Source organism: Ostrea edulis, chromosome 7 (assembly GCF_947568905.1).
Source record: "Ostrea edulis chromosome 7, xbOstEdul1.1, whole genome shotgun sequence".
Classification (NCBI taxonomy): Eukaryota; Metazoa; Mollusca; class Bivalvia; order Ostreida; family Ostreidae; genus Ostrea; species Ostrea edulis.
In genome coordinates, this window is record NC_079170.1 from 34152599 (window position 1) to 34180256 (window position 27658).

Consider the following 27658-nt stretch of genomic DNA (forward strand, 5'->3'; position numbering starts at 1 on the left):
TATCCCTATGTTGACTTGGCATCAGATATAACCTTGTGACTAATCTGGGTTCTGTCAATGATTGCATTTCACTCGACACTATTACCTTACTGTCCTTACAAGTCAATAGGACGGTAGCGCATATGGCTCGCAGTAATATGTCAGCATAGTCAGTATCTAATCGGCTATTCGGGAAAATCTTTGGTTTTGTTTTTTCATAAAGTTTCATTAATGTAACTACGTTGCACATTGGAATATCACAAGAGGTTTTTGAAATATCAACTTCGAGATCTTGCACAGAAAAAATATCTAAAATTTCAAATCTGTGATTTTCTGCGGCTTGGATGTAGCAGCAACATGGGTTTGTGAAAACCCGTTTGACAAGGTGATCCGCTGCTCGTCTTAGTTTTTGCTTAAAAGCTTTGTTACTGGCTGTCTACGAAAACATGCAGGGATAATGAAGCCCATAGACGGCAGAGCGTGACACCGCACTATAATCGGACCGACATCCTGAGATCACATTAATCAACTGAAATTTATGATTTCAAGTCTTGTTTACATTTTGATTATCGTTATAATGATCTAGCTTGCCAATGCAACATATCATTGGGTCAAATACTCTCTGATATGGTTCATACCGATTGTTAGAAGTTCTTGGCACACTGATTTTGACTACGGATAACTCCGTTTACCTGATCAAGATATAGGGCTCATGGCGGGTGTGACCAGTCGACAGGGGATGTTTACGCCTTCTAGGTGCCTGATCCCATCTCTGATATGTCCAGGAGTCCGTGTTTGCCCAACTCTCTATTTTGTATTGCTTATAGGAGTTCTGAGATTGACCACTGTTTGTTATCTTCATCTTTCATTGCGATGCTCCCATGGAGACGGTAACCTGGTTGTATCTACCTTGCTGTGTGGTAACAGGCGGTGAGTGCGAGTTTTTGTACGGAATCATGGGCTAAGTGGCCCCATCGATATTATTTCGGTAGAAAGGCAAAGATAACCAACGGTGATCAATCTCATAACTCCTATAAGAAGTTATACAATTTCTTGAAATCTTGAGCCCATAACCTTTTCACATGTTGCATAATAAAAAGATAGAGATAACGAACAGTGATTAGTCTCTTAACTCTTATAAGGAATACAAAATTACGAGTTGGGCAAATATGAACCCCTGAACACACATGTACCAGAGGTGGGATCTGGTGCCGACATGTAACTAGCAATGCATTGCACGATTTATGCAGCGTCATTTCGGGAAGAAGTGCGTTGATCGATATGTCGGACATTTGGAGAAAATAATCGTATGGAGATTGTAGCTCCATGAGACGTTAGAACGGCTCATGCACAACTATTGCAAGGTTTCTGTTAGCCTTTCAGGGGTCACAATATTGATGCCCTTGTCTCATCAGAGGTTTTCAAACACTTCTCTTCCCACTCTTGGTTTAGGAGGCATTGTACACACATGATACCGTTAATCTTTCGTTTGGTTTAGGAGGCATTGTACACACATGATACCGTTGATCTTTGGTTTGGTTTAGGAGGCATTGTACACAAATGATACCGTTAATATCTGGTATGGTTTAGGAGGCATTGTACACAGATGATGCCGTTAATCTTTCGTTTGGTTGAGGAGGCATTGTACACAGATGATGCCGTTAATCTTTGGTTTGCACATTTACGACAAGCCTGCACAACAAATAATGAAAGCTTTACCAACACTTTTTAACACTGTCCTTGGGATCGGGCTGTTCAAAGCGGTCCCATAACTGCATAACATTGCATAGTCAATGCACGGGAGTCGTGAGAACTCCGTACGAGTTCCGAGAGAGACTTATGGTCACTATTTAAGAACAAAATTACGTGAGAAGATGAACTGCGACACATTACGTCAGCATGATTTATGAAGCGTGCTACCTGCTGGCGAGAAGTGTTGCAGTTCATAATCTCGTTTTTTTTTCAAAATTGATGTTTTTATATATTTACATTCTACTTTCATTTCAATCGGGATTCCTAGCCGTTGAAAGAGGTGTATTGCATTCACCAAAGTTCATACGGACATTGTTTACACCTGCATTGCATTCATGAAGAAATGGATATAATTAAAGTTAGTAAAGATATCGAAGGCAAAAACACTGATAATTAGATATTTTATAATTGTACAATGTTCTAATAATTTTCGCACAGCCATCGTACGGATTTTACCCGATCTCTTTACAAGAGCACTTGAAAAAAAAATGACACGAAGTCCGTTTGTAATGTAAACATAAACGCCGTTGCCCCTGGTATCTTCCGCACTTAGTAACATATTATAAGGGTTTATTGTGAAGATGTTAAACGCACAATAATCATGCCACACGTTACAATGATTGTATTGTTTATGATCCCAAGATGACGTAATCACAATTAACATTACAAACACAAGAAGAAGATATTCTGTTAGAGTTTCATGTTTAAATCGTTTCGATTTCACTGCAGTCACAATTACTTAAATTAAAGGAATTGTACCTTATGACCTTTGACATCATTCTGCATAAAACCCACCAAATTGATAGTTCAAATATTTCTCAGTCCAACACGACCACATTTTAGCATTTGTTAGGAAGGGAGACATTAAAGATTTAAGAAATTGTCATTCCAAGTATTGCATTACTAGAAAAATGTGTTCCAAGATTCAAATACGTGAATAATTTTCGTGCATTCTCCAATATAAAATGGTTAAGATAACGAACAGTGATCAATCACATAACTCTCATAAGGAATACAAAATTTAGAGTTGGACAAACACCGACCTCTGGACGGACCAAAGGTGGGATCAGGTGCCTAGGAGGAGTAAGCATCCCCTGTCGACCGGTCACACCCGTCATGAGCCCTATATCTTGATCAGGTAAATGGAGTAATCCGTAGTCAAAATCAACATGTAAAGAATAAGTATTAATCGCAATTATGTTTACCCATACGTATTGATCATTTAATGAAAAACAAAACACATTAATTCTATTTAATAACAATACGCTTTACATTTAAAATACTATGTGTGAAAAAGCTAACACTACAAAACTTAAATAGATACACTTCTGCATTAACATAGTGAGAGGTTAAAGAACATTTTTATACTAAATCGCCATCAATTTCAAAAATTCTATCAAGAATAAAAAATTCAGAGAACGGCTAACACGGATCCCTGGAAGCATCAGAGGTGGGATCAGGTGCCTAGGAGGATTGATGCTGACATTTTAAATAATTTCACCTCTCTTGATTAAAGCATATTCTCCCATTAAACACCTCTCTGGAAATCGAAGCACTTCCACTGGTATCCAATTCTTCACTTGGTTGTATGCAGAATGGCTATTAGATGTTCTCCATTTTACTTTTGAAACACTTTGAGTGTCAAAACCTATGTTCTTTGGTAACTTAGCGTGGTTAACCATGACGAAAAGTACTTTATTAGCAAGTATTTTCCTAGTTTTCATGTTTTCCATAACGGGAATCAAATGATAATTTTTACAATATGTATCCGCTAAATATGATGGCGATATGAAGAATATCAATGACAATGAATTATCAATGATGTCGGATGTAATTTCGCTATTTTTTCTCCCGGGGTTGTTCAATTCACAGTTATTGAGTATAATACCCACTTCCATGTTGTCCTCCAACAGCTTATTGTACAGCTGACTCGTGACGTCAGTTTTATCTTCATCACAACAAAATACATAACACGTGTATCTGTACCGGTTTTCTGACAATTCAAGAGGAATTTTCCAACGCAGTAAATCGGATATTTTATTTCTGTGCAAGAATAACATGTATATAACCAATGGTGCAATCAAGACAGCGATTGTTTCAAAATAATATCGCTTATTAAGTGACACCACGTGAGAATCGTCAAGAATAGCGTCCCTTGTTAGGTTGCCATGCTTCAGGTGCAGCATCACCTTGTTCACTTTTTCACTGTTAGAATAATTGTCTAATTGATAAGCATATGGCATTTCTGGAAGTACTACATAAGTATCAGGATGCTCAACCGTGACATTAACGAATCTTTTCTTTTCCTTGTCATATTTCAGGCGCCTGAATACAATTTTATGAATACCATAAACAGAAGTATCGGCACACATCGAAAACACTGAAACGATATGCCCATGATCAATGTGAAATATATTTTCCATCAATGAACAGCGCAAAGGTACAATAAACCAGTGTCTTAACCCACCGCAAATGGAGAACATTCTTGTTAGGTAAGAACAGCCGCTACACGAGGCGCCACGTGGCATCTTCTGTGTCTCTTTTCCGTTTATAGAGTATGTTTGTTGAATATTCTTCGAATTCCCTTCGATTGCTAGAGTCAACGGATACCAAAATAGATGCAATTCATTCCCAAGTGGTACGAATATCACATCCTGAATTCCGGAGTATTTTTTCAGTATCTGCTGACTATAAAGATTAGTATAGGTCACAGTTAGAATTTCTGAGGGTATCCTCAATGTCCGATTTATTATACACTCCCCTAAGAACGCCTTTGTCACTACCTGACACATATATCGTCCATAGTCCCCTTCGTCAATATACGAAATGATAAGATAACTCTCTATAGTGATATATTCTGCGTTTGTGGTAATGGAAGTATTTATTTTCATATTTTGATCATCGACATGTATCAACCGATTGTCTTTTTTCCACACTACTGTCAAATTATGAAGACTAGCCGTGAATTGTACATTCGTAATTGTACACCGTAAATTTACGAATTCACCAGGGGATTTTAATTCCATACGCACATTTTCCATAGCAGTATTCTCAATATCTGTGGCACAATAACACGTTTCACTTTCAATTTTGTATGTTAATGTGTTTCTTGTCTGAAAAGCCGATATATCGAATGTTTCTGTCTTACTGCAAACCTTATTCATAAATGAATGAGAGTCCAGCGAAGGCCAAATGGATGGACTTCTTGATTCAAATGAAAAGTTAGAAACGAACAGGTGTTGATATTGCGAAGCGTAGAAATCCGATGTAGTATAGCACAGAAAAAATAAAACAACACCCCATACCAAGTATAGGAATGAAATCCACAGAATAAATTTGAAACATTTGAGCATATTTTTAAAACATTTAAATAGTAAAGTTTCAAGAACGCCTATAGGTTGTATTATAATATTAAACAAACGATATGTGTAAAAGTGTTTGCCTTGTCTGTTCATTACAGTCACATAATGCCGAATGACAGGATCAGATACTATTTTCAGTGTAACACGTCTGACTATACACAGTGATAGGACACATATAAACATAACAAAATAATCTACAAATACCAGCTTGTCTTGGTAAAACATGTTGAACAAACATATTATTATGAAATTCAATAGACACGCAATCAGACATATCACAGATATCGTCACTCTTGACTGAATTTCCTTTTCTTGACGTGAGGCTACTTCATTCAAACTGAAAACAAAAAAGGCGAATGTTAACAATAAAAATGAAATTTCATTTGAAGCACGAGAAACGTATTCATCACAGTCTAAACGAAAATTAGGGACTCAAATCGGAAATATAATTTGAATTGGGGTGCCACCAATGAGCAAGGACAATGTGACGGTGGAGGTCCGAAGTTCGAAACTCTGGAATGTTTTGCAAATCGCGCTTGGTCAAAAAAGGTCATATGGGGAAATCTTAGATCCGAGTTCTTCAAGGTGAAACAGCAAACGTCTTGACGACGGTTGATCAACAACTTATATCACATTTTTTTAATCATGTAAAGTAATGAAATTATAACGGTCATGAAAATTACATATTAAAGTTACTACTAAGTTAATGATATTTCAGTCATATTCATCTAATTTGAGTTGGTGAAATAGGTTGTATATATCTAGAAAATATGTCTGCTCCGGGCACTACTTTCACTTGCGATGGGTTTTTTTATCAATTAAAGTCACTAGCCCTCTAAAATTTTCCCAGTGAAGTACATTAATACATTACACGTTTAGTTGCATTCAAAAAATGGTTCATACACAATTAAACTAGAACACAGAAGTACGTTATTTATTGGATATTAGTTGTTGTGAATGATGGTGCGCTTGAAATTTTCCATTCATTTATCTCATAATTGATCAGCGTCCGTTGAACACTTTCAACCGAAAACTACCATTACAATTGTTTTCAATTTTTACGAAAACTTGGCCGATTTCCGAAAATAGCCTTCTCTACAACATCACATCGGTAAGAAAAAATCATTGCATAGTTGTATAAAGCAGTGAGGCCTTTACCAAAATTACAAATGTCATGATCTTCGGGATAGAGGTTCTAACTCCAGGGTGGGGCCAAATTGGGTATATAGTGTTTAGGTGTAAAACATTTCAATACCATAATCTTTAATGCTGTTGATACTAAATACTAGATTCTGATTAAATATATATATTTAAAAGGAGAATGTGTCCTTTACCAAAATTGTAAACTTCATGATCCAAGGACAGGGATTCGGTTTCGATTGGGACCAAAATTATGATAGCGACCATTTTGTTTAACAACATCTTATAATATTTATATTTCAATATTGTGAAAAGCTTTGGGACATTATTTCCCATCCATATTTATTATTTCTTTACAGAAATGTATTATTTAAGTGTGCGAAGATAAATAATAAACTTTTCCTGCTGTTCATTAACATTACAGACAAAATCCATGCAGTCAGCTTAGTGCTTCGCAGTACTTTCAGTACTTTGATCTCTTTTAAATGTACAATTAGATTGTAATCAGAAAGTGAATACACGAAAATATGGTTTATAGTTTGTTATTCTAAAATGGAAAATCAAACTCAGTCAACCCTAAGGCAATATTTGACAACATGTACTTGGTCGTCAACGACAGATGTAGTCCGAGGTATAAAGACATGCATTATGATTGAACTTTAGAGAGAGTGGGAAAGATTGAAAATAGTTTTAGTCGATTTTTGTCTCCTTTTTGGGGTGGAGGGATCTTCTCAAGATGTATTCTTCTGTGTGTTAATCCGTTTTTTAAAGTATTTAAATTAAACGTGCTTTACCACAAAACAGAGTTGCGTATCAACTTTAAGGTAACTCCATACTCGCAGTTTTATCTGATACAAGTTTGAAAAATGTATTTATTTCCATTCATTAGAGTTAAAACTAACAAATTATCAAATAAAATACATATGTCATCACACTTTTTAAGATACGAGACGTACATAAACAGAATCATATATCACCGTCAGAAAATTGCAATTTTCCTTAAACAGCGTTATCAAAATTTCATACAAACTGGTTATGACGATATAGTAGCATTCATAACAATTTCATGAAACTGTATCTTCACAAAAATATACGAAATGTCTGTAAAAATAAAGGAAATCTATCGCATAATAGACTTGATAAAGAAATCAATAGAAACAGAGTTATTGCCCTTGGATTCAATAATTTAAAACGTAACATTGATTATTCATTTATAACTTAGACTTTTAAAATAATTTATTTTTAACAAGATTTTTTACAATAACTATCGGAAAAGACTCCAACAAAATTTATGTTCCTATCACGCATAAATGTAAATAAATCATTGATTTTGCAAAATCTGATGACATCACAGGAGGGTGGAATTACTTTAAATGGTCTTCGATATTTTGATGGATAAATAAACTTATAGAGCAGACATTCAAGCTTTATATGTAAAAATAGGTTTTACAGTTGATCGATATTGATTTCTCCTCATTTTATCCAGGTTGTAAGGTTAGCTACAATGTGTTTACATTCGCAAAATATACAGAGCAATGACCCCTCTATATGTATCTCTACATTTACAGAAATAAATATAAACAATGTCAACTGAAATTTGTCACTTTACCTTGTTTCCGGCATTGTCATCCGATAAAAGACAAAGGGTATTTAGATCCAATTCCAAAATCCTCTTACTAAGTACAAATACGTACTTTTCCAACTCGGAGCGACATTAATTCGGCCCCTCTGTCAAGTATTTCAAATCTATTTCAAAACTTGAGTTATAATGCCGGAAAAAGATTTCATTAATATTATGCAATATTTCTTTTAAAGAGTTCTCTTTGGATTTAAAGGTCCTCTTTCTAACTATGAAATGCAAGCATTGCGAAATCCAAACAAAATCAACAAAGACATAGGCATATAGCATTAGAGGGATGACTTTACAATTTTCTGAAAATTGTTAACACGCATTGCATAACTGATATAGGAGTAGTTTTACTTCAGAATCCTAAATCGTGTAGGGGAGCTAATGAAGGTGTTACAATCTATATCATGCATGTTAGTTTGTCGCGACAGCAGACACCGAGAATCAAACCCAGGCTTCCGGTTGCTAAAAAGACGCCGTAATCGCTAGGTTTTTGTGACCGACATCGTGATACGTTTTAACGCAGTCCTATACCTACGTTTTCCATCCAGTATTCTTGTCACTGCTTGTTTGTTAATTAATTCTAATGAGCCACAAAAACAAACAATTGTAATGGTGAATGGGGAATTACAAACATCCGAGAAAAATTCTTTAAAAAAATCAGAAGCTAGATAGAGCAACTTACCAGAGTCAGAGTAAAACATGCTACAATTACAACTACCAAGGTTCATGCTTCAGATCACCCTGTGCATATTTACATATATGTATCAAGTATGGGGGTCAACATCCTAGCAACATTTGTCAATCAAAAAACATCGGCACACAAGGGGAAGGTTTTAGTAATTTTCGTGGACAGGGAAATTACAGATTTTCAAGGGATCAGTACCAGAACACAAGAGGAAGAGGGGGGTCTCAATTCAGAGGTCAAAAAGGGAACTTTCTAATGTATGGAAGCTTGGGACCACCCCTATAGATATAAACAATTTAGAATCATTGTTACACAGTTATCCTTTTTAAAAATATAGCTTTAGAACTTTTGCAAGGATTTAGATTTGGATTCAGATTAGGGTACAAAGGGCCAAGAATAGGGAGTGAATCAGATAATCTTACATCAGTCAAAAAACACCCTGAGAAAAAAAAATAGATAATGAAGTGGGAAAAGGAAGGATAGGGGGGCCATATTCAATTAAACCAATATCAAATTTAAAAATATCGCCAAAAGGCATTGTATCAAACAAGGGGGAATGTGGCGATTAATTACACATCTATCTTTTCCAGAAAATAATGGTGTTAATCACTACATAGATCCCCAAGAATGTACAGTAGCTTATACATCTTTAGATCAGGTTTTAGAAACAGTAGCTAGATTGGGAACAGGAATATTGCTGACTAAGATGGATATCAAATCGGCATTTAGATTTTGATAATCCATCCTGGTGATTTTGATTTGCTAGGTTTCAAATTTCAAGAAAATATTACATTGACAAATGTTTACCAATGGGTTGTGCAATGTCATGTAAGCTGTTTGAAAAGTTTTCAACATTTTTACACTGGCAATTCCAGAAACAGACAGATATTGGCACGATTTATCATTATCTGGATGATTTCTTATTTATTGGAAGAGTAGGTACTCAAGAATGTTCACATTTAATGGAAGAGTTTCAGAATTTGTGCAGTTTGGTGGGTGTACCGTTAGCATATGAAAAAACAGTAGGATCATCTACACGCCTTATATTTTTAGGTTTAGAAATCAATGCGGTTGATATGATTGTAAAAATTCCTCTAGAAAAGGTAAAACAGTTGAAATCTATGCTAACAATTATTACAGTTACAAAAAGTACAAAGCATATTTGGAAGCTTCATTTTTTTCAGCAAAGGTGTGCCAGTTGCAAGAGCATTCAACAGGAGCTTTTATGATGCTACTTGTGGGGTGACAAAAGCTCATCATCATATCAAAATCACAAATGAGTTTAGGGAAGATGTTAAAACTTGGTTATTTTTTTTAGAACAGTTCAATGGTGTTAGACTCTTGCATGAGAGTGAATGGCTGAGTAATGAAAATATGAATTGTTTACAGATAGTACAGGCAATCCAGATTTGGGATGTGGTGTATACTGGGAAGGTAGATGGGTTTTCTGGCCTTGGCCGACAAAATGGGAATTAGGTATTTTTAAAGAAATGTCATTTTTGGAGCTGGTGCCCATTGTATTAGCTATTTACATATGGGGCGAAATGCACTTTAAGAACAAGAGGATCATAATGCAAATTGACAATAATGCACTGGTGTCAATTATTAACAAACAAACATCAAAATAAAAAAGAATCATGTTTTTGATAAGAAAGTTGGTCCTTATACTGTTAAAAAAAACCATAGTATTCTAGACAAAACATAAAGCAGGTACACAAAATAGTATCGCAGATGCACTGTCACGTAAACAATTTAAAACATTTCAGAAATTGGCTCCACAAGCAAACAAGATACCAGAAAAAATAGCAGTAGAATTTCAGCAGTTGATGTTAGAAATGAAGTAAACAACTTGTTACATCTAGTAACAGCCCAAAATACTCAAGAAACATACAATCAGGGACTAAGATGCTTTGAGGATTTCCAGGATTCCCTAAACCTTAGCAAAATATGACCCCCTACGTTAGAGCAAATATTTCTATTCATAGGTTATATGTCAGTAAAACATCTTTCAGTGGCAACAGCTAGAACTTACATTTCAGCTATTTCTTACAAACAAAAAAATTCAAAACGATAAGGATGAAACTCAAAGCTTTCTGGTTAAGAAACTCTTAGAAGGATTCAGACTGCTAATCACATCAATTATATTAGATCAAATACTACAAAGTTTGTACTTGGTTTGTACAAACTACTATGAATACAAACTGTTTCAAGTCGCCTTTAGCATTTTTTTGGTTTCTTTAAAGTTGGAGAAATGACAGTAAAAAACCAAAAAGATCTGGGACATGCAATTGATTATGACTTGACTTACTTGACTTAATTCCTTCTCTCCTCGTGGAGAATAGGGCCATGAACAAGTCTTCTCCATTTACTTCTGTCCTGGGCTGATCGTGCTGCCTCTGTCCATGACCCAAAACCCAGTTCTTTCTTCTCTCTTTCTATTGTTCTTCTCCACGTTTCCTTCGGTCTTCCTCTCTTTCTTTTTCCTTCTGGTGTCCAACTAAGGGCTACATATGGGTGTGTTCTTTTATCCATCCGTAGCACATGTCCAATCCACTGCCATCTGCGTGTTTTTATCATAGTGCTCATCTTTGCTACTCCTGCTATCTCTCTAACTGCAAGGTGAAGATAACGAACAGTGATCAATCTCATAACTCCTACAAGCAATACAAAATAGATTGTTGGGCAAACACGGACCCCCGGGCACACCAGAGGTGGGATCAGGTGCCTAGGAGGAGTAAGCATCCCCTGTTGACCGGTCACACCCGCCGTGAGCCCTATTTCCTGCTACATTTGATATTTTCATTGGCCAGTAGATCTTTAAGATTTTCCTAAGACATTTGTGCTGGAAGGTATCTACAAGTTTTTCATCCCCTTTTGTCATTTTCCAGGTCTCGCTGCCATACAATAACACAGCTATTACATTTGAGCTGAAGAGCTTCATTTTTGTTTTTCTGTTAAGTTGGTTATTGCTCCAGATCTTATGGAATGCTACTCTTGCATGGCCAATTCTTCTTCTTATATCTTCATTAGTACCTCCTGTCTTGCTTACTGTTGCTCCGAGGTAAATGAACTCATCCACATCGTTTATGTTGTTCCCATGGATAGTTATTGGTGTGATGTTTGCAGCATTTAGACGCATAGCTTTGGTTTTTCCTGTATTGATTTTTAAACCTGTTCTAGCTGCGTATCTGTTTTGAGAGTTCAGTTTTTGTTGCATTTGATCTTTGCTGCTGGATAATAAAGCGATGTCGTCTGCAAAATCTAGATCTAATTTTGTTGTCGTATTCCATCTTATGCCTGAGTTGTTATCTGCTGTTGTTGTTGTTGTTTTTTTTTTTTGTTTTTTTTTTTTTTGTTTTTTTTTGTTTTGTTTTTTTTGTTTTTTGTTGTTGTTTTTTTTTTTTTTTTTTTTTTTATTATGAAGACATAACAATGCATACAGAAGAAAATAAAATGCAAATAAAACTAAAGGATTCCAACGTGGATCAAATAGGGAAAGGAGAAACAATTATTTATACAGAGAAAAGGAGAGGCAAAACCAGTTAAAACTTTATTTGGCGAGTTTTGGCTGTGGCATAAAGCAAGAATTTGTGGGATGCCATTCAATAACAACTCATATCGGCAAACCCACACAAAAAGCAACATCAACACAAAATGCAACATAATCAACAAGTTCAGAAATGACCACCCCGGGTCAACCGCGGATGGTTACTTAATTAGAGTATGTTAAGTTAACCCAATATTTAGCTCAATTATGCAATGCATTATGATAAAAGCACTAATTTTTACAACAGCAAGTTTCACCAAATCACAGTCACAAATCACAGAACAGTTTCAAATTCACTGGCAACACAATTGTGAATAGATATGGATTATGGGATTTGTGATAATAGCAATCATTTGACAAAAGTCACAGTTTCACAAATTCAGTCACAGTTCAATTGCACAGAACAGTTTCAAATTCACTGACAATACACCAGTACAAATAGAATCAGTTGACTTGGTGTGCTCAAACTCCACATGGCTGCAAACAGGTTAGCCTTGTTTACAGTCATCCCACCAAAGGGGGAGCCACCAATCAACTGACCCACGACCAACCTCGCCTAATTTTCTTAAATTTAAGGAAACACTGAACTTTCCAAGTTTCAACACATAAAAACCCAGTTCTCAGTAAATTGCTGAGGGACAAATCATACAAAACGCCATCCATCAAACTCCTTACCTGTAGCATGTACTACGCTGTTGACTTGGGAATGGTATCTCTCCAGTGCCTTATCATATTGGAATACATCCACTTAGAAAGTGGAAGTATTATGAAACAAAAATAGTTGTGGGAAATTCACCATTTAATCAAGTGCTGACATTTCAAATAATTAACGAAAATGTATGTAGAGGAATGCTTCACTCCAAGATCATACCCACATTGAGAATTGAATTTGCTATTCCTCAAGATATAAACATTTTCTTCTCGAAGTTGAAGCATTTCAAACCAGGGTATCTCAGCCACCAGATCCACATGTAAAACTCCCTTAACTCGACAAAGAAGCTGTGAAAGCTAGCTCAAAGATGGTCGAATCAATACATCATCCTTTAGCATTACCTGTTTCTGCAATATTTAGGACATGATTGAAACAAGTAACTAAACAATATAGAAATTGATGTTGTAGCGATTAATAAACCACAATACCCCAAAAATTGGGTTCAAATTATACACAAAACAAAACCACACAAAATACAATCCTTCCCTAGTTCTCCCTATATATTTGGACAGCTAATGAATCTTCAATATACTTCCACACAAAACATGATTTTAGACTTTCATCACCCCGTTTCATCATGGGGTTTCATAGGCATTGAAGCACACTGTGTTAGGACACAAAACATTTAATAGTTGTGGACACATGCTGTGTATCTGTAAAACAGGGATGTGACTGAATTCCTCAAAAATCAGAGGAAAACTAGTCAAAAAGGGAGAAAAACACCTCACCCTACCTGGAAAAATATCATTTTCTGCCACTTTAAATCAAATCCAGAGTGTTTCATTTTTTCGAAAATTGAGCAAATCAGAGGATTTCCTCTGAAAGGAGAAAAAATCACACCCATGGTAAAATATGGGTTTCATCAACCTTTGAGGATCTTGTCAAGATCAAACAAGCACATCATCCAAATTTTGCATTTACTAGAAATCAATAGCTATGAACCCTGCCTGCCCAGTAAGAGCAACTTTAACTTGACAAGTAAGCTGCCAACTGTACAACATGGTTTACTACGTCGCCCAGATCAGCAGATGCGAGATAACCAGACTATGTACTATATTTTTAAATTGAACTGAGACCTGTTTTATTCAATTTCTAGCAACTGAGATACCCTTTATTTCATGAGTCTGAGAATGAAGTTGACTGACTCCTGCAAATTGAGAATGGTACTCTGTATTTGGTGTTGAACACCGGAGATGACAATGTTTAATAGAAATTTCAACACAAAATGTGTCCCCAATTCTACTACCTTCTCAGAATTGTAGCTCTAATACTAAACACTAACCAATGAAAGATATTGACAAGATAGGACCAACTTTGTTGGCATAACTGCTATCACCACTATGGAGAATATCTGGAAAACCGTAATGTTCAACTTCTACATAACATAATGATTATCCAATAATTAGGCAATGGAAGAAATACACATCCCAGAAAAAAGGCCCAACATCCTAGATCAGACATTTGATCCAGCAATGTCCCTGACAAATTCAAGACTGTAAAAACACTAACCACATGATCTGATCCTTTGATACTAGACTTCTACTATGATAATGTGGTTCACAGACCCCGCACATAGGGTCATACCCTCTCCTAATGAATATATGCTTGATGTGACCGCCAAGGCGGTCTAAAGGTAGAGAGCTCGTCCACCATGCGGGAGGTCAGAAGCCCGAACCCCGGCCGCGACAGACCCAAGTCACCAAAAATAGGTAGTAACAGCTACATCACCAAACATTCGGCATCAGGCGCGGACGCCATAGGTCCCGGACACAATCCAAAAAAACTGATGACCCGCATCACAGCAGGCGTGGCACGCCAAAGAACCACCACTGCTCAATGGTCTCAAGTATCGAGCACAGGCCCAAATTCAAAGCCCCCCCCCTCCCCCGAAGGAAGGCGCCTCCACAATTGAAAAACTCTCGAGAGGGACGCCAAGTAAGACACAATCAATCAATCTGTCTGATCTATTAATTGATTTGCAAGGGAGATTGGTCCCAACTAGGGACTTCTTAAATAGGAATTTTCCCCTACCCATTGAAATTAAACTATATCAACTATAATTCACTTGACCCTCTACGGGATGCTGTTAGATGTTTGTGTAGCGAGTATGTGAGCGGATCTAACATCTAATTTTAATTAGATTGCGAGAGATCGAACGTTCGAGAGATCGATAGTAAATTTGCTTTGTTATATAGAGAAAAATATCGGGATCATGATTTCACTTCGAGAGATCGAAGTTCGAGCCATCTATTTCTAAAAATGTAGAACACTTTTATCAAATGACAATGTGTTTGAAAACGCTTAGAGACCCGATGTCAGAATTTCCTTTTCCAAGACATCAATATGTCAAATTCATAATCCTTTTCGAATAGTATGTACCATATTTTGTACCAGTTATCCATTTTGAATCCCTTATTACAATGGGATTTAGTTGCATTCTGTTGTGTTTGAGTGGATGAGTGTGTGTCAAACAAAGTAATTTAAAAGTAATTTAAATCGCATAAATCTCTTATAAATATGCTTCATGATTCCTTTTTCACAAATTGGCATTCCAATGTATCTTCCAATGTATCTTTATATATTATTAATTCGAACATATATACCAGCCCCAAACATTGCTATATCAAATACAGATGTCACTTTCCTCTAATAACCCTCAGCGGGGCCCTTGCTGACCGTGTCAGTTTTCTAGTTAAAATTTGAAATACATAATTTGTTTCTATTGTGTAATTCTGATGTTATGCGATAACAAGGTGGGAGGAGCTCTTATTATTGCATATGTGATAACAAGACTTGAAAATAACCAGATACAATCCCTGAACATGAAAAGAAAATCACTGCAAATTTGTGAATAATCCTGGTTGGGGTAACCAGTGAGTAAAGATGAAGTCTTTGCAAAGCTGATATGTTACTTATATAATCTATTTGAAAGCAAGTTAGAGGTGCAGGAGAGAAGCCCCCGGAATCTTTTTTTTTTTTCCATTTTAGTTTACTTTTATGCTATACTTAGCGATACTTTATATACAATAGATTTAATAGATAACAACAAATAATTGATTTGGTTACAAAAAGAGGGACACCCCCCCCCCGGGGGGGTGCGCTTTAAATCTGACACTGAAAATACAATATAAATAACCGCTCTGCCTCAACACGTTGATATTATTTAGCCGGTCATCCTATTTTCTAAAAATGTTTGTTACATGTACGTGATACCACTGGTACGAAATCCCATTGAGCTCATTTTCGTAACTGAAAAAAAAAAGAAAGAAATGTTCGCGTTATAACGCGTAACTTTTGCGGTTTAACGCGAAAATTCTATATACATATTGTTATGTAAAATAGAAATCCGTGATCAGTACACTGAACGAGGACTGACGTTTATATATTTATAAGCAATCTTAAAGTAAAGAACTATATGCACATGCTAACAAGCCTACATTTTACACACAAGTTTCAGAATTTTTGGCATATGTGCTAATAAAGTTTTACTGAATGCAAAGTACAAATGTATAATTTATATTTGTAATTGATTAATACCAGTGTTGCTTAGCTAACAACAGCCTTTAAATTTCGTCCATTGAAATCAACCCTGGAAATGTCACAGAATTTCAAAGAACTATCAACCACTAAATCTCTGAATTTGTTATGTTACAGAGTAATCTATGCTTAATCTACATTTGCTTTTGATTCATTTGATATCCTGAAAAACTCCTCAGAATGTCTCTAGAAAGCGCTTGGTGACCTAAGTTCTTCCAATAAAAGATGAATCCACACTTTTCAAAGGTTATGGAGTGGCGGATTTAAGCCCCCCCCCCCCCCCCTTAAATTTCAAATTTAAGGCAAATCATGGTCTCTTGTTTAGAAAAATGTAAACGATAAAAGAAGCAGTACTTTCTTCCTTTCTCGGAGAAATAAATGACAAAATCTTTTGATTTATTGACTTACTTTTATTAGGAGAATTTACATTTTTTCCAGAAACCCTTAAAATTTGCGTCATTTTGTTAATTTCACCTTAATAAAAATGGCAGAAAATAGTAAAAATTACTACAACGGAGACATATTTCAAGTCCTTTGATATCTGTAAAATCCAGGAGCTTTCGGGGGATTCGCCCCCTTGGTCCCCACCACTGGCGGCCCCCAGACCCCCTGCCTCATAAAGTTACCCTCTAACCACAAATTCTGGATCCACTCTTGTTATGTCCCTTGGCTTTCATCTTTTGATAAAAACCCATATAATTCTCACAGCAACCTTTGTAACTACCTGTTTTATAATTTTGATATGCTTTGGTTTGGTTTTAACATATTTTATTGTCTAGAAAGACCTCTTCTATGTGACAATTAATAACACAAAACATGTACAGCAGAATCAAAGGTCAATAAGATGATCTTCTTAAAGCAGTCAAATTATATCAAGAGATATGCATATACATTGTACGAAATTACAAAGTACAGCTGGACAAGTTTATTGTTATTTTTCTTCATTGTAATGAACAAATTATTTCATGCTACTGGTTTTAATATTGAGCACATTCAATCCATAAATTAGTGTTTATAAGCAAAATCTACGCTTTATAACCTACAAAAGCGTTAATTCGCGAAAGTATCGCGTTATGTAGCAAAAATTAGACGTTAATTCGCGAAAGTTAAGCGTTATAACGCGAAAGTTGCGCGTTTATTCGTAAATGTTTTGCTTTATAACGCGAAAGTTACGCGTTTATTCGCGAAAGTTTCACGTTATAACACGAAACAAAAATTGAGCTTCGAAAATGGGCGCAGTGGCCTTTCGTACTCTGGAGTCTCAACTGAAAGATATGAACAGATTCCACAAATGTTCTGTTCGAAACCTTATTTCAAAACGAAAGTAAAGATTAAAGAAATTCTTGGAAACATTGAATACCCTGGTTTGCAGGCTTCGATCACAAAGGTAAGTGTGCAGACCTAAACTTTTTAATGTGTCTTTGAAGAAGGGAGTTTATAATACAAGTACCATCCTCTTCATTTTTCATATGATTCTTTATGATAAATAATCACCACCGGATTTTTTCACGTTGCCATAGTTGGTGTTTACTGGCATTTAAGTTAGTACGAAACAGCCAAACACCTGTGAAATCAGTTTTCATTTTTATTTTCTTAAATTCATTAATTTTATAAATGAAATGTCCATCATACTAATATACAATGATGTTCTGAACACACTAATATGATCGATGGCATTTATTTGACATATTGTGGAAAATAAGGGAGACCTCCAATATATTGGAGTTTTGGGAGACTATTTCATCTCGAATGCATTTATTTCATCTTTGTGAGATTTAACTGTTTATTATAAAGTAACTGGTAACTTTTGTTGTGTATCTAGCAGAGACCTGATATTTGGAGTGTATAATGAAGGTCAAGATCATATTGTTAGGTTAAAGGTTAAATATGATGACGCACTTTCCCGAATGTGTCAATTTTTTTTCTTAATCATTTTTTTAAAAGTCTAAAATATCCGAAATCCTAGGTTGAATTTTCTTTATTTCAATGTATATATATATATATATATATATATATAAAGCACTAAATAATCACAACTAGGTACTGAAAATTTTCGCCCCAACCCGGGGTCGAACCAGCGACGTACATACATGTACGGCACCCACCGCCTAGCAAGATTGTCAAACCAGTGCGTAATTCCACTCGGCCACAACGACTTCCCTAGAAAGGAAGTTTTGTTATGCTCCTAAAGCGCTACTTATACACACTGATGCAATCTCACACAGTCGCTGTGTCATTCAGTGTTTAAGATATTTTATAAGGAGAGTGGATCTCTCGATGCAATTGTATAGAATATTTAATATAAAGCACAAACAAACAATTATAACACCCAACCTTACGTTTATATATATATATATATATATATATATATATATATATATATATATATCAATTTCTGTATCATTTTGTCCATTATGTTTATCTATTTTCAAAATTTGAACTAAACATTTCCTTTTAAGATATCTTAATATGCAACAATTTTACGTTTAATATCTGGCATTTTTGTGCAGTGATTTGCATTACGGAGTTGCTACGTTTTTTCCACATGTCAAGGAACAGATAAAGCTATAAAGGTGGCAAACGATCTCGAAAATATTGATCCAATGTACACAGATATGCAAGATAAAACCATGCAAACGTACATGTGAATCAATGTCCTATATCAACGTTAACGCCACATATTTGTGTAGTAATATTTCATTAATCACCTGCATAGAGTGCATATGTCTTTCAACTGATTTGATAAATAAGAACTTGTTCCGGATATGATCAATTTCTAAACTGAGGCAGGCTATTGACAAATACGTTGATGTTACAAAGGTATCAACAATCTCATTAAAGATCAGAATTTGATAAATCATATAGTCGTTATAATTATCTTATTTGCAAAAGCAAATTGCTATCATCTTGATTTATGCCTGACGTGCTTCATACAGATTTCACTCAAATTGTTATGATGTTCTTTTCATTGCTTTTTAACTACGGATTACTCCGTTTACCTGATCACGACATAGGGCTCACAATGGATGTGACCAGTCAGCTAGGGATATTTACTCCTATGCACATGGTCACATCTCTGGTGTGAACAGGGGTCCGTGTTTGTCCTACTCTGAATTTTGTATTCTTTATAGGAGTTATAATATTGATCACTGTACGTTGTCTTCATTTTTGCATTGGTAACTAACTGTTCATTAACTTCACCTCCTTCATTGACGGTAAATTATTGTTTTAAAGCATGCTGCATATACCAAGGGAATGAACTGTTCACCTTGTCGAAAGCTGAGACACTATTCTTATGAAACAGATAGGATACAACTGATTATACAGATCGTAATTGCGCATAAAGTGTAAAATGTGCTTTCAATTTGTTTTGATTTATCATATTTTAGAACCTTGAAATGAACAAAATGAAATGAATTGTGTCTTGCAGTTTCTATGTATGGCTGGTCTACTGACACGGAAAGATAGAGAACAGTTGTATCGATGGATAGGCAAGGAGTGCCACTTCATCCTTCTGTATAAACTTAGAAGCAATGGAGGGAACAGTGAAATGTTCCACGGGTTGTGTGACGGTAAGGGTCCCACGGTGACCGTCTTCTACAACACAGACAACAACGTGTACGGGGGATATCTATCAGAGAGCTGGAAGCGAAATAAAACCTGGTCAACCGACCCGACGTCATTTCTCTTTCAATTGTACAGCAATGGAAAGTGGCGAGCGAAAAAGTTCCCTTACATTCGAGACAAAGGGAATACTTTTTGGGGAGGTGTGGATCATGGACCTTGGTTTTCTGACTTGCATTCTTTTGTCAAAACTACTGATAGAATTTCGAACTACTATTCTCTGGATACAGGAGATCTATTCTGCGGAAGTCGATATGATATGGCAGGAGAGGATGCGCAGACTATCGCAAACGGACACAACAATGTCACTGACCTGGAGGTGTATATGGTCAACGGTGAGAGGATAGTTTACTGAAATTCGAATTCAGAAAACAGACCTATGGTTTCTGTTTTTGTTAGTATTTAAATCACTCATGAAAGTATCCTTATTGATAACACAACCTTTATCATACAATTTTCCTTATAACAATAAATACCGGTATTATTTTATAGGATTTGTGAGATTGATCACTATTCGTTCTGTGTATTTGTTTATTGAGCAGGCGTATGACTAGAATACAGAAAACATCCATTCACAAACCAGCAAAATGTTTGAATTATGCTTTCACCGAGATCGAAAATTGGGGTGTTGTTTTTTTTTATATGTATCTTTGTCAGCAATCCTAACAGTCGTCATAAGTATATATAGAACTAAATTTGCAAGTTAGGGATTTCATACTTGATGGAGTGAATGGGCAATGTCTTTGCAATGTGACAAGGTCATTGACTGTCATTTTTTGACAATTGAACATGGTTACGTACGCTCGGTGCATTGCGTTTCACAAACACATCTTGTTAATCATAATATACTTTAACTCAAATTTTGTCAGCAGAACGTCTTGACACCACTTGGAGGGAACCACTTGAATGGAACATGCAGGTACAATATAATAGATAGTTTCTGTATTATCATAAGCTTAATTCATTAATAATTGCATAATCCGATAGCAGACGTTTGCTTGATTTTCAAAAGTATTTATTCTATTGAGAGATGATACAAACTTGATGAAAAGGTTTGCATTACCATTGCCTATCTTTACCGTACTACAATTAAGCCATTTAGTTTTTAACAAAAGATTTATTGTTAAAGATTATATATTTCTGTGCGAACAATTGCTTTTAAGAATCGAATACCTGAAGATAATATAAAATGTGAGAGGCCTGAACAGCAAAACATAAAGCTGGTATAGCATTTTATCATCATTGTTTCTTATCGAATTAAATTGCTTGAGTTGATAACCATGTAATATGTGCCTGATACACAGGTTGGTTAGTTCTGAATTGATCTGTCAAATGTCAAGGCCAAATATCCGGTATGTGACGAGATTTAAAATATGATTTTGAAGCATGTAGCATAGTGATTATAGATTGTATTTAGCATGGAACAGTAGAATTAATGTTTGTCAAATTTCAAGGAGTGTGTAATTAAATTCCACATACGTTTCTTACTCCTTATCTTTTTTAAAAACAAAACCGCCGCTGGTTATTCTTTGATACATTTTGTCACATACAGTCTTTGAACTGTGAACTTAGATTGATAATGTAATGCTAATTATGTTTGTACATTTGTAGTTTTTCCAAGAGCTAAAGTCGACAATAGCTGAATACGAACCTTTTGAAGAAGTTAAAATTACGCAAACCAATATTCTCCTGATTGGACAAGTAGGGTCTGGAAAGTCAAGTTTTGTCAACACCATCAATGCTGTTTTCAAAGGAGAAATTTCGTCACGGGTCTGCACAGGGGGTAGATCCAATATAATGAACAGCTTAACAGAGCATGTAAATAATAACTGCTAATATGTGGATTTTACAATGTTTTGATGATACATGGTTCTACCGTATGGTAATTCTTGTTTACAGTGTTAACGGGTGACTGTTACATGTGTATGTAAATTCAATATGATATTGCACTAGTGTGGGGTAGATGCTGTCTCTGATTCTTGTTTTATTCTTTAATGATAACATACCTAGGAATACTGCTCGCTAGAAAATTCGTTTATTATCATTTTATTTACATCCACATACATCACAATAGCAAAACACACTTTCCATAATCAACACTATGATCAAACAATAAAGCGTAGTATATGCGCCATTAAACTGAATAGCAGTGCTAATCATCCTAGCGAGCGATAGAATGCTTCGAACTCCACGGGGTGCCTATTTTTACGACTTACCCATGACTGACCCAAAAATACGGGTGAACTCTCCCAAGCATAATATTCAACTTTGTATATGACCCAATTACGTATTTCACCATTCACTGCGCTGTGGGCCTGTAAATGAAGTGATGTACAAGAAAGTCCTTAGTAACACACAAGTATGTAATAGTCACATATGTTGAGTGTCCCACGCGATGTCCCTTAAATCATGCGAACTCTTAAATTCTGACGAACACGTATCGTTGACATTTCCTCGGGACAAGAGAACACATGTAATGAAAGAACGCTACTTTTCAGTGTCACCTTCAATAAACATGTCTTAGCATCCCCAAAAATATCCTCAAAACGTAGAGCAATGCTTGTCGTCCGTTCGCATAGTGGTGTGACGTGGGAGGAATCCGGATTACCCGGAGGAAACCCACGTGTCCGATTGGGCGACTATATCACCATCCCACATAAAACCGTTGTCGATCATAGAAACCGAAATCCATTCGCAGCGATGAGAAGCAAGTGTGGTATAACATACTCTTACTAGAATGTGACCTACTTGCCACTGTTATCATATTTTAAAAAACACACAAATTAGCAGTAAGCCAGGCTACATGTAGCTTTTCGGGCAGTCGAGCGTTTAATAAACAAAACTATACAATGATTATAAATCATAGCAAATGCGATATTGCATAAAATAGAATACAGCTTATATGCAATAAACATTTAGCGTTTACCCTCATCAACAACATTACAAACCGCCCAGAAAAAAAAACATAGTATAAAAATGATTAATATGACAATACAATAGACGTCTGTGTCCATACGCCGGTGTTGATAATGTCCAGAGAGTGTATATATTAATAAACAAGAGGCCAATGGGCCACATCACTCACCTGGGACACCTTGGTCCGTATTTAAGAATTTCCCAACGTATTTGCATGTAAAACTTTTATCCATATTGTGGCCCCAACCTACCAACAGGGGTATGGTTTTTACAAACTTGAATTTGTACTATATCAGAAAGCTTTCATGTAAATGTAAAGTTTTCGGACCCAGTGGTTTTTGAGAAGAAGATTTGCAAAGATTTTCACTATATATTTGTATGTAAAACTTTGATCCCCTATGAAGGGGCATGATTTTTACAACTTTGAGTCTGCACTATGTCAGGAAGCTTTCATGTAAATTTCAGCTCCTCTGGCCCAGTGGTTCTTGAGAATATTTTTAAATAACCCCACGATATTTTTGCATTTGTGTGATTATCTCTCCTTTGAAGGGGCATGGCCCTTCATTTCAACAAACTTGGATCCCCTTCACCAAGGGATGCTTTGTGTCAAGTTTTCTTGAAATTGGCCCAATGGTTCTAAAAAAGTAGATGGAAATGTGAAAAGTTTAGAACATCGACGACGGGCGACGGACAAATTCCGATCAGAAAAGTTCACTTGAGTCTTCGGCTCAGGTGAGCTAAAATTAATAAATTGTTTAAAATAAGATGCATCTAACACCGTGAAAGCGTTGGATGTTAACTAGTTTTACCTTGATACATGTATATCAATAAAGTTATCTGACTGGTCGTCCTATGACCACCCTGCGTATCATTACGCCAATACATCCGAACACACTTCTACTAGACAATGATTCCTTGCTACTCTGCGAAACGTGGGAAACCTTTTATTCGCTACTATGCTACCCAGACACCAAATTTTGCAGTAAATCATATGCTAACGGCAAACTAACAAATCAAGGTTCCCTATCATAAATTCCCCACATCTATGTAGCAATCTTCCATTATCTCGAAGTAAAAATCTAATAAATTGACAAGCTTTTGTTTCTCGAAAACTGTGTACTGAACATAATATAAATATGTTTTCAAATCTAACAAGCCTAATATCGGAACAATTTGTATTTTTGCAGTTTACGAAATATCAAGTTCGAGATCGTGCAACAAAAAGAAATCTGAAATTCAGAATATGTGACTCCCAAGGAATATGTGACTCCCAAGGAACATATCGCAATACAATATCCTGGATAAAAGACCAAGACTTGATATCCATGCTGGACGGAAGGCAACCAAACCATTATCATGTACGTCATGTATTTTACTACTTTAGTTTGATATAATTATAACATGACTTCATTTAAGGTATGCAGTGATATGGAGATTGATAATTTGATTATTACATTATTTACATTGAATTCAGTGACACATTATGTGTAGTTTTTGGATTATCCATGCTTTTTCAGTATATGATGTGACACTCTTGGAGATTAATTGGATTCTCTCTTATTTGACAGCTCAAGATATATCAGGTGGCGTCTGGAACAGAGCAGGGATTTGTAAAAGAACCGACACTGCAAGATAGGATGCACGTGGTCGTTTTTGTCATTGACGGAAGTAACATAAATACTGTATCAGAACAATTGATTCGAAAACTAAAGGAGGTCAAGGACGTTGTGGCCAACAAAGGCAACGATAATTATTTTTTACTTTTTCTACATGTACATATATATACGGAGGAAACACTGGGTTTCATATGAATTCATGAAATGTCAATCGACCATGGACGGGGATAAAGTTTCACGCATATCTGTTTCATAATGTATGATTATTTTTTCTAACAGGTATACCACACTTAGCTTTCCTGACCAAAATAGGCAAGATTTGCGGACTTGTAGAGAAAGACGTTAGCAACGTGTTTATGAGCGAAAGCATAGAGAGAGCAGTGGACAGGGTTGCTGGCATCATGGCTATTCCAAGAAACCACGTGTTTCCCGTAAAAAACTATGAAAAAGAAACTAAACTTCATTTGAATATGAATATCCTGAACCTGGAGGCGTTGCGTAGGGCGCTTTTACTGGCTGACGACTATTTAGAAAACCAGAGCCATGAGGAACAAGAGAGTGCACAGAAGCTGAACGCTAAAGACTGATATCTTTCTTGCTCCTGTTGGTAAACAGCTTTCTAGAAATCCAGTGTCACGTGGATTTAATCATGATCCTTCTTGCTATATCAGTATAGAAAAAACACATACTCTCTCTTTCTCTCTCAAGTTTTGTTTTAAGTTAAAATATTTCATGAATAAATTTGTACAGCAAGAATTAATATTTTCGAATAAGATTCGATACTGTTCAATCTAGCCACTTATAAATGAAGATTTTTCTGATTGTCTTTATCCCATTTTGAACAAACTTGTGAAAATATGATTGGATAAAACAATGATTACTATGTTAACCTCAGCTTTTGTTTTATTCTATGCCCTTTTTATGTTTTCCTTGTTCTTCGTTTTAGTTTGTTTTACATGTAAAGCGCTTTAGGGTAATTGTCTTGATGAGATAAATCGCTATATAAATGTACAATAATAATGATAATGATAATATAATAATAAGGAATCACACGAGGCTCCTAAATCTCCAATATGCCGTCTCTGAACAGGGCGTATTGGTTTGACAACTATCATGTCCATTACACGTCACTTACAAATCATATGGCGCTTCAAAATTTTCAATACAACGTCTCCTGCTTATGGGGCGCCAAATGAACATAAACTCAAATAATTGAAGATATCTTGTGTGTGGGTTTTGGGGTGTTTTTTTTTTTTTTTTTTTTTTTACATTTTGAGAATCCATAGATTTATACCACTTATGTTGTAGCACAATACGTCTAAAGTTTCTTTTTTACAGCAGTTAATATTTCCATGCAGAGTAAAGACAGGGGCTTGGTAGTACATACTCTGTATCCTTCGATGTATCTCGGTTTGGGTTTTTGTGAAGTTTTGGAATGCGGTATAAGTATGGTAACTCTAATTCATTCGTTCCATTGACTGGGATATCAAATGTATTTATAACTGAAACGTGATTTTGAAGAATTTTGTCTTTTTACAGGGAAGTTAGAGTATAAGTAGGATTGCCAAATGCGGAATTAATGCCAAGATCATTTAAAATACAGCTATGATAATGAGCTATACAAACAAACAAAAAGCTTTGTCAGCTGGAACCGGCACATACTCATCATGTACACTATCTAAGTTTTTTCAGTAATTATTGCTTGAACATGTCCAATACGAAATATTCTAGTCTTTCTCCATTCTGACAGTGTCAAGTTCTTCCTCTTCATTTTTAGCCTTTCATCTTATGGCATAATCTTCGACCGATTTCATTTTTTTTTAGGTTATGTCACCGATTGAAAGAAAATGTCAAAAAAACATTTAATGCTTAAAAGACACTGTTGCAAAGTGTTATGTGAAATATTAGAAAATGCAAAGCATCATTGCGAGCGCCCTCGGAATATATCATATACGGTAGTGTTTTTGCAGCTTATGTGCATATTTAAGTGCCATAAAAATATCTAGAACAATATTCTCTTATCTATCTTTATATTTGTGACATCGATAAAGTTTTTAAATGTTTTGAATACATAACTTGCAATAATGTAGCCAATAGTCCGATTTTAATGTGACATACAATACAACAGCTGGCTATACACAGTGTCTCCGATCGATCGATATACAGCCGCGACTAAAAATAACTTCTTTGCATTCTTTCTGTTCAATGCAGACGCCGTAAAGTCATAAGTTACAAATATTTCTTGTCATCTGTTGATATTAAATGGCTGAATTTCAGTGCATCTTTATTGTTAAAAATCATTAGAAATTATCTTCTTTTTTTTTCTTTTTGTTATTTAAAGGGTTCTTTTCTATTTGTTTTCACTGTCAGTGTTTTATAATGGCTGTATATTTAGCCTCACTGTCAGTGTTTTATAATGGCTGTATATATAGCCTTACTGTCAGTGTTTGATAATGGCTGTATATTTAGCCTTACTGTCAGTGTTTTATAATGTCTGTATATTTAGCCTTACTGTCAGTGTTTGATAATGTCTGTATATTTAGCCTTGTGTACCTTAAAAAAAAATAAACATCACGTAATTTCATTATGTCTTATGTCTTCATATCTAAATTTGAAAAAAAAAATGTGCTCATAGCCTACCACTGATTTCACGGAAATGCATCGTTTGAACCTCACGGAGTTATATCGTACAAGTAAGGTATGATCTAGGCATATTTCAGCAAAAATAGGAAATTCGCGATCAAAAATGAGTAAGTGGGTGTTAAAGATCAGGAAGTTTACTTTCTCAAGCCCGATTCTCGTAATCATAAAATAATTACTCTATACCAATTCTGGTAGTATTTTCTTTTTCTACTGCAATTTTTAAAGTTACAATATGTGAAAGTGGGGAGATGCCACTAGGGTGGTATATTTATTTTCCCATAGCAAATGATAAGGATATGGTCTTTGTCAGTGAAAAAGAGGGATATGCTTTATACTGTTCATGCATTCTTATTTTTACGATTTTACACAAAATAAAATGATGCAATCTACATTACATTTATTCATATCTTATATATAGACACTCTTCATTGTATGAAAAAGCCATCAACATACTTATTATATGCAGCGAATTATTCATTTCATTTGACAATTGAATACTTTTTATGTATTATAGA

General features: G+C 35.5%; 2 protein-coding genes across 4 annotated transcripts; one reads left to right on the plus strand and one right to left on the minus strand.

The window, feature by feature from the left end:
• Window positions 1-2939: 2939 nt before the first annotated feature.
• Window positions 2940-8002, minus strand: LOC125654039 (uncharacterized). The gene is made up of 2 exons (XM_048883784.2): window positions 7843-8002; window positions 2940-5430 (listed from the first exon to the last, which is right to left on the minus strand). Exons 1-2 carry the CDS (start codon window positions 7860-7862, stop codon window positions 3219-3221), a joined length of 2232 nt encoding a protein of 743 aa, XP_048739741.2. The 5' UTR covers window positions 7863-8002; the 3' UTR covers window positions 2940-3218.
• Window positions 8003-17668: 9666 nt separating this feature from the next.
• LOC125655420 (interferon-induced protein 44-like) lies at window positions 17669-27084 on the plus strand. Of its 3 annotated transcripts, none has more exons than XM_048885702.2 (7): window positions 17669-17731; window positions 19775-20303; window positions 20838-20887; window positions 21580-21786; window positions 24072-24242; window positions 24453-24624; window positions 24780-27084. In XM_048885702.2, exons 2-7 carry the CDS (start codon window positions 19784-19786, stop codon window positions 25085-25087), a joined length of 1428 nt encoding a protein of 475 aa, XP_048741659.2. In that variant the 5' UTR covers window positions 17669-17731; window positions 19775-19783; the 3' UTR covers window positions 25088-27084. The 3 variants fall into 3 exon arrangements, with proteins under 3 accessions (XP_048741659.2, XP_056000064.1, XP_048741660.2); XM_056144089.1 differs by having other exon boundaries at window positions 24459-24624; XM_048885703.2 differs by having other exon boundaries at window positions 20841-20887.
• Window positions 27085-27658: the final 574 nt, after the last annotated feature.

What these genes read in the sequence shown, in the direction of transcription:
- LOC125654039 (XM_048883784.2), bottom strand. Translation starts at nt 7,862, where the DNA reads ATGACAATGCCGGAAACAAG. An exon ending in ATGACAATGCCGGAAACAAG is followed by an intron (nt 5,431 to 7,842) that starts GTAAAGTGACAA and finishes TTTTGTTTTCAG; the next exon opens with TTTGAATGAAGTAGCCTCAC.
- LOC125655420 (XM_048885702.2), top strand. Translation starts at nt 19,784, where the DNA reads ATGGCTGGTCTACTGACACGGAAAGATAGAGAACAGTTGTATCGATGG. An exon ending in CACTTGAATGGAACATGCAG is followed by an intron (nt 20,888 to 21,579) that starts GTACAATATAAT and finishes GTACATTTGTAG; the next exon opens with TTTTTCCAAGAGCTAAAGTC. An exon ending in GGCAACCAAACCATTATCAT is followed by an intron (nt 24,243 to 24,452) that starts GTACGTCATGTA and finishes CTTATTTGACAG; the next exon opens with CTCAAGATATATCAGGTGGC.